This window comes from Vigna umbellata, chromosome 9, assembly GCF_029865625.1.
Source record: "Vigna umbellata cultivar VRB3 chromosome 9, Vumbellata_1.0, whole genome shotgun sequence".
Classification (NCBI taxonomy): Eukaryota; Viridiplantae; Streptophyta; class Magnoliopsida; order Fabales; family Fabaceae; genus Vigna; species Vigna umbellata.
The window spans coordinates 8,621,763-8,629,015 of record NC_142173.1 but is presented as its reverse complement, the minus strand read 5'-3'; the positions used below and the strand labels follow the sequence as shown (position 1 = coordinate 8,629,015).

At 33.2% G+C, this 7,253-nt stretch overlaps 1 protein-coding gene across 3 annotated transcripts; it reads right to left on the bottom strand.

Annotated features, from left to right (window-relative positions):
- Positions 1-338: 338 nt before the first annotated feature.
- Positions 339-5,349, bottom strand: LOC124848715 (proton pump-interactor 1-like). 3 transcript variants are annotated; one of them, XM_047326479.2, is made up of 8 exons: positions 5,185-5,349; positions 4,063-4,475; positions 2,744-2,938; positions 2,467-2,646; positions 2,177-2,371; positions 1,835-1,933; positions 1,216-1,725; positions 339-1,002 (listed from the first exon to the last, which is right to left on the bottom strand). In XM_047326479.2, exons 2-8 carry the CDS (start codon positions 4,453-4,455, stop codon positions 670-672), a joined length of 1,905 nt encoding a protein of 634 aa, XP_047182435.1. In that variant the 5' UTR covers positions 4,456-4,475; positions 5,185-5,349; the 3' UTR covers positions 339-669. The 3 variants fall into 3 exon arrangements, with proteins under 3 accessions (XP_047182435.1, XP_047182431.1, XP_047182433.1); XM_047326475.2 differs by having other exon boundaries at positions 4,063-4,463; positions 5,185-5,344; XM_047326477.2 differs by having other exon boundaries at positions 4,063-4,495; positions 5,185-5,341.
- Between the last annotated feature and the right edge of the window lie 1,904 nt (positions 5,350-7,253).

The window sequence follows — 7,253 nt, the reverse complement described above, 5'->3', positions numbered from 1 at the left end:
CCAGGTCTACTTTTATATAAACGTTTCTTCCTCTATCCCGTCAACTTTCTCATGTAAATTTTGATCCGAAATATGGGTGAGAGGAGCTTCTTTAGGAAAAAAAATATCTGTAATTGGTTTAGTGTGTTCCACAAAGCAAAATCAGATTTAATAGATACAGAGAAATTACAGGTGAACTCTACCTAATCAGATTTAAAGGAAGAAACACCCTTTCTATAAGGAGAAGATTCCACGTTGGTAACTAGCATTTTTGAAGTTACAGGTGAACTCTGCCTAATCCACGCATCATGCATTTTGTGACCTATTACTGATCACCATCCATCCACCAATTTTCATAATTATACATGAAAAATTTCTCTATATTATCAAAACTAAATATTTGGAATATCTCAGCACAAAGTTTTCAAGTACATTTATGTGCCATTTGACAGATCAGTTATCTGCCAAGAAAAGTGCAAAAAAGATATCTTAGTATAACATGAAATCTGACAAAATTTAGAGTCAGATAAAAAGTTAGGTAACCTTTCCTCTCAAAGCGTAGCACAACTCAGTTTGTGTTTGATCCACTGGCCAAGAGGACTATATAGATCGACAAAATTACTTACTCTTTCAAACCTAATCAAGCCACCCACAGAAAATTGGTCTACAACTCCTTCGAGATTTAAGTTCTCAAGAAAGAATGATGAATGCCAGCACCAAAGCAGCCAGGACTATTAAAACACAAGATACAATCCATAACCAGTAATTTTGAGACCTTTTCCTCTTCAGAATAGCCTTTGGGATTGATTCAGGAGCACCTTTCAGTGCCTTAGATCGAATCCTAGGCCTCGCACTGCTCTCCTTTTGGACCTTTGCCGGAGCAGCTGAAGCTAGAGCCACTGATGCCTCCATGTTAACATTGATCTTCTGTTCTGTATCCTCTGCAACATCTGTTGCCAGTTCCTCAGGATTTGACACAAATCCAGGACCACTAGCTGCTTTCTTCGCTTTCTTTTCTCGTTCCTAGAATGAATAAAAAAGAATTTCTTATTTCAATAGTTTGTTTTGACTAAACATAGTTCAAACAAAATGAATTTAACTTAAATGCAGTCATCATACAAAATATCATGTGGTATATATTTTAACTTTTATAATAAAACTAACATTTCGACGCAAAAATATTAACACTACCCATCCATAACAAAAATTCAAATATGTGCATCAATAAACAATCACCTTGAGCTTCTTTTCTGCTTCCTTTTGTGCTCTAATGGCTGCTTTGGCAGCAGCTTTCTCCGCAAGTTTTTTCTTCCTTTCCAATGCCTGCTTTGCTTTTGCGATTTCCTCTTCTCTTTTCTTCTCTTTCAGCTTTTCTGGATTAATTGGAGGCTCCTTGACAGTAGTCTCCTTTGGCATTTCAAATTCATATTCATCAGCATCTTCTAAAACCTTACTGTCCACATTGGATTTCAAATCTTTTCCTTTCTTTTTGCTTTCTTTCTGAAACTTCTGTTCGGGCACAGTTTCTTGAGGGACTGATTTAGACCCCTCTGGCTGTTTCACAATGATTTTCTGCAGTGTACCAGTTTCAACAGGTTTCGGTTCTTCCAGTAGTGGCTTTTCATCTGGATTCCTCATCCGTCCATCTCTACTCAACTGTCGCATATCCAGTGATGGTAAAAGTCTTTTCTCATAATCATCTCTAAAGGATTTGTCACTGTTCCAAAGTGACATAACTTTCTCAACCTGAAACCGACAAAAAGAATAGCAACTACAACAAGGCTTAGCTAAAAACCCACTAAAGAGTGATCGGATGGATAAAGTACACTACAATACAAAGATTATGCAAACAAACCTCAGTTTGAACAATTTCCTCAAGCCCATTAATATCTTTCTTTGCAGCAAGCTCCCGTGCTTTGTTCATAATTGCACGACTTTGGTAGAAATAGGAGTTCTGAACAAGTTAATATTGATTAAAGTTTAGAAATTATTCTACAATGCAAAATGGGAAAACAGGAAAAGCCAGCAAATCCTAAAATCAAATTAATAAAAACATAATAATATGCCAAAGTGTCACTTCTTAAGTTCCAGAAAAGGGGAAGGAAAGCATGCAATTGGCCAACATAAATTTGGTTCGAAGAATATAAAATATAAAATTAAAATGTTTGGATATATGTCACAAGCAAGTCAAACACACCCCCTGATCACGCTGTTTTCTCAGCTGCTGAATGTTCTCATAAGCTTTATCCCTCTTTTCGGTAATAGCTCCCAGTTCATCCTGTAAAGACTGGATATCCTTGTCTAAGGCTTTTACTGCATCATCAAGTTGTTTGATTTTGGATCGAATTACTTGCCTCTCTTTTTTAGCTCCATCCAAATCACCACCTATAAGCTGCAATGAAATATAATTGTCAAACAAAAATTTACATAATAACACATTTACAAATTCTAAATAAAACCTTTGTGGAAAAATAGAAATAACCTCACCTTAACCTGATCTTGAATGGCTTCTTTCTGCCCCATAGAATCTTGTACTTTGGCTCTCATCATAGCATTAGCAATAACCTTCTCCCTTGTCCCTTCAAGCTGTTTGATTTCTCGAAGGATTTGTTTTTCTTCAGCTAACGGAATGCTCTCATGTTGTATGTGGTATTGCAAGCTACTAATCTGCGTCAACAAAAGACATACATGGGAATGATGTTTGGATAAATACTAATAGACAAAGTGATGAAGTCTACACTAAAAAGAATTTTGACTGACATACGAGGTTGTTAAGTTCCTCCTCAGATGAGCACAATGCCCCACCCCGGCTAGAATTAGAATTATTTGTAGTACGCAGTTTGCCCAATGCCTGTTGCAGAGGTTCAATCTCTTTTATTTTTTCATCGACAATACTCTGAAATTGCTTATTGTCATCTCTTAGAGACTTAATCTGAGAAATCAACTCTGCCCGTTCTGACTGCATAAAAATCAAATATGAAATCACATTACATACCAGTAAATAATCATGGAGTCTATCCCATCACATAAATCCATATAATAGAAGGACAGCTAAATGTCAGTTTACAAAATCTCCGTCAGATAAATTTTCAGATAAGAGAAAGTCCATGAACTAAAAAAAAATGTATTTCCCATTTTAACAAATACAGGTTTTGGCCGATTAACAACACAGAATATTGAGGAACAAAAGTGAGCAAATTAAAATAACAACAAACAAATGGCACAACAAAAAATGTAATAGTAACCAAATTGATGACAACAATAATAAATTATTAATATAAAAGCTAAATAACCTTTTATCCAAAGCCATTCAACTAAACTGAAATATTGAGATATGAAAGTGAGCAAATTAAAAGAATATGAACAACAAAGAACACAACTGGAATATTGAGGGACTAAATTTACCAAATCAAAACAATAGCCACAACAACAAACAAAAAACAAAAACAGTACATTGGTTTAACAGAACTGCAATATTGAGGGACTAAAATGAGTAAATTGAAATAATGACATAACCAAAACACAACATCTAACTGAACTGCTGGAATATTAAGGAACTACAATGAGCAAATTAAAAGAATACAACATCAACAAACACAGCAACACAACATCTAACTGAACTGCAACATTGAGGAACTAAACTGTGCAAATTAAACAATATGATACCAACAAACACAGACCACAACGTCTAACTGAACTGGAATATTGAGGGACTAAAGTGAGAAAACTAAAACAATGCTGGCAACAACATAATGATTTAACAGAACTGCAATATTGAGGGACTAAAAGCGAGTAAATTAAAACAAACATAACAACAACAGATACAATGAAAAAACATAACACTAGATAAATAATTAGACAACTATAATATATAAAAAAATCAGATAACTTTGTATTCAAAGCCATTATGCCTAGCGGATGAAACATGCCCAATCTAGCACATAGGCATTGATTGACAATGTGGAACATGACAATGAAAAAAAACAGTAGTATGTAATCCCCTACATAGATTATCTTCCATTTTCAACTCCACCAAGAGCATCATGTTGCCAAGCAAGCATGATAAAAGTAGTGTCAACTCACCCTTTTTGCCCTTAAAGCATCAGTAACCTGAATTCGTGCTTGATTTTTCTGGCTCATCTCTTTATCAAGCTTATCAAGATTTGCTTTGATGATTGGATCATCATAAGGCCGGAACCTAACAAAATAATAAGAATGTATCTGCTTTGGCACAGGCCAATCTTCAGCTGCATCTTTAGGGACATTAGAATCTGGAATAGCATTAGAATCTGGGGCAACTTCCTCTTCTGGTTTAGCAGATTCATCACCATGTGACCCAAATGGTATAGCTTCAGCCACCTCCGCATCTTTTTCCAATTTCCCATTTTCAATTTCTTGAGAAACAGGTTTGTCTTCTTCAGTACTGTTCTCCGCTGGCCCTTGAACCGTCTCAAATCCCACAACCTCAACCGCCATAGCTCCAACTACAGGACAGCCTCACAGAAATCCAAGAAACCTTAATCAGAAGCTCACATTAATAATTAATAATGACCACAATAATGAATGCTTCAAACGAAAATACGGAACATTTACGAGCAGTTCAATTCAGCAGTTTAACCAACATTTATGAGCAGTTCGACAACGGGCCTAAATCGCAGATACACCAATGTCAAACCCACGAATAAAAAAGAAAAACATAAGATTGTTAAAAATTATTATCAGTTTTACTTAATAAAAGAATTACAAAATCAAGTCAAAGGTTATTAATAAAAAAAAGAGCACCCCATTAAGTCAAATAAATAAATACATGAAATTCATCAATTTGATCACAATCATGCACAATTTCAACCATGAACGTTTAAATGGACAGGAGGATCTATCATCATCTTCATATCAAACATCAAATACGCATAACAAGAAAAACCCGTTCCGAAAAACGACCAGATTTTTAGGAAAAAATCAGGAACTCTTCCTATGATCAAACCATGCATGCAAACCCAAATTCAAAAAATGACACAATTGCCACAAATGGCAAAACATTCAAAAGGGTATGATCCGAATACCTTGAATGGACCACACCCACGATTGATACACCCAAGAAGACAGAAAACAGAAGAATGAGAAATGCAGAAGCAAAAACAACAAAAGGAGAAGAAATAAGAATACCAGTGTGGAGGAGTGAGATAAGCACAAAGAGATTATTACCAGATGAGAGATAGAAAGGATATTGCAGAAAAAGAAGACCCTTTGACAAAGCGACACCAAAATCGAATTCCAAAGTTAGGAAAAGTAACCTCAGAAAGGGAGAGAATTTTTGAGAGCAATAACGGGCCAGATCTCTCCCTGTCTCACAATGGGAAGGATGAAATATGAGCCAGAGTTAGAGAGAGAAAGAGAAAGAGAGAGAACACGTGCCTTAACCAATTTATCAAAAATTATTTTATTTTGTTTTTATTCTATTTCCAAAATTTCAATTTTGTCTTTATAAGAAAATTTAATTTAAATGTTACCCGCGTATAATTTTACTCGTATATTATCTTTCATCATTCATTGCTGGAATAATGTTAATTTAATGACCTTATCTTGTTTTAATAATAATTTTTAAAATTAATAAATAAATAAATGAATTATCTTTTATCTTCGTTGAATTAATTACTTTTTCATTTTTTCCCCTAAATATATGCTATCAATATAACTTATAATAAAAGAATTAAACTAAAAAATTTCCTTAAAATATTTTATGGACTTATTTTTTTGGTTTTATAATGGCTATTTTGGAATTATTGTTAGTTTCTTGGTATTAAAACCATTATTAATATATAATTAATCAAATTAAAACATGCATTTCCAAAAGAAAATAACTTATGCACTTGAGAGCTTTTGAAACTTCATACTCTAACAGTTTTTTTTTTCTTTATTTGGGAAAAGCCTAGTGACCATTATAATTTGAATATTTTTTTCATTTTAAAATGGTTTATTCCATATTCAAAATAATATAAATTTTTGAATTTTCACTTAATTAAGAGACAAGTCGAATTAAGAGTCAAAGGTTTGTATCATTTAGTCAGTTTTTGTTGGATTATGATCTACTCATACAAAAAATCGTGAAAATATACAAATAAATATTTTTTGTTTATGGCATTTTAGAATTTGATAATAGTGTAAAACAATCTAATTATAAGTTATTTTTTTTAATTTTGTAAAATTGTATGTTGGTAATTATTAATTTAAAAATCACATTAAAGATATTTTTTAATTGGTTCAAAAAATCCAAAAGTTATTTTTTATTTAAGCGGAGTACAAAACTATTATAGTATCATTTTTAAAATAATTGTTACAGAAAAAATAAAATTACAAAAATATTTGTAATGAATATATTTCAGTTAAGTTTTAGTTTATTTATCGCTTCTTCTTTTTTTTCTTAGTTAGACTAAGGAATGAATTTTGGAAAAATCGATAATTTTAAAGATTTTGGAGTGGACAGGTGTGTGAGAATAATGGGACTGAATGATTTATATTAAAATAATATTATTATATAAAAGAAAATTTTAAATATTCGTCCTATTTTCTGATACAATCATTTCTTTCAAAATCTTCTTCTCTCTTCTTTTCTCCTCCTTCTCTTTAAAAATTTCTCATCTTACTTCATCTGATTTTCAATCAGACCGAACTTAAGTAATCTTGGAGTCAAAAACAACCTTTTCCACCGATAAAAGTCTTGTTTAGAGTTGGTAAGTTTCGATTTCTTGAGCTCTTGTGAGATTTCGAAACTTTTTGACACATGCAAGCCAAGTTTCTGGTTGCATGTGTTCATCAGCTTCCTCTTCCCATTCCTGATCACGTTTCTAGTCTTTTGGTGGTCTATCCTCACCAATCAATGAGCTATAGGTGTTCTTGGGATGTTTTGGAAGTGTGAGCAAATTTCTGGAAGGGTAGAAGATTCTGGTTTGGTTAAGAGGTAAGGAAAGCTAGTTAATTTAATTGTGATTTTCTATGTATGAAATTACTGTTTGGATAGTTGCATCTGTGTAACTTGAATGTTTGATGAAATTGTCTTGAATCTGTGAATGTTGGAACCTGTGAACTGATTGGAGTTTCTCTGCATAAGTGTTTGGTCTGTTCTAATCTTAAGGAAGTGGGTATGCGAAAATGAGAGTTTGGGGTTGGGAGTGAAATCTGGTATGGGACTCTTTGGGATGATGTTAGAACGATTTTAGGCACCTTTGGATAGGCGTAAATTGGTATATGAATCATGATTGGAGGATTAGAAGTTG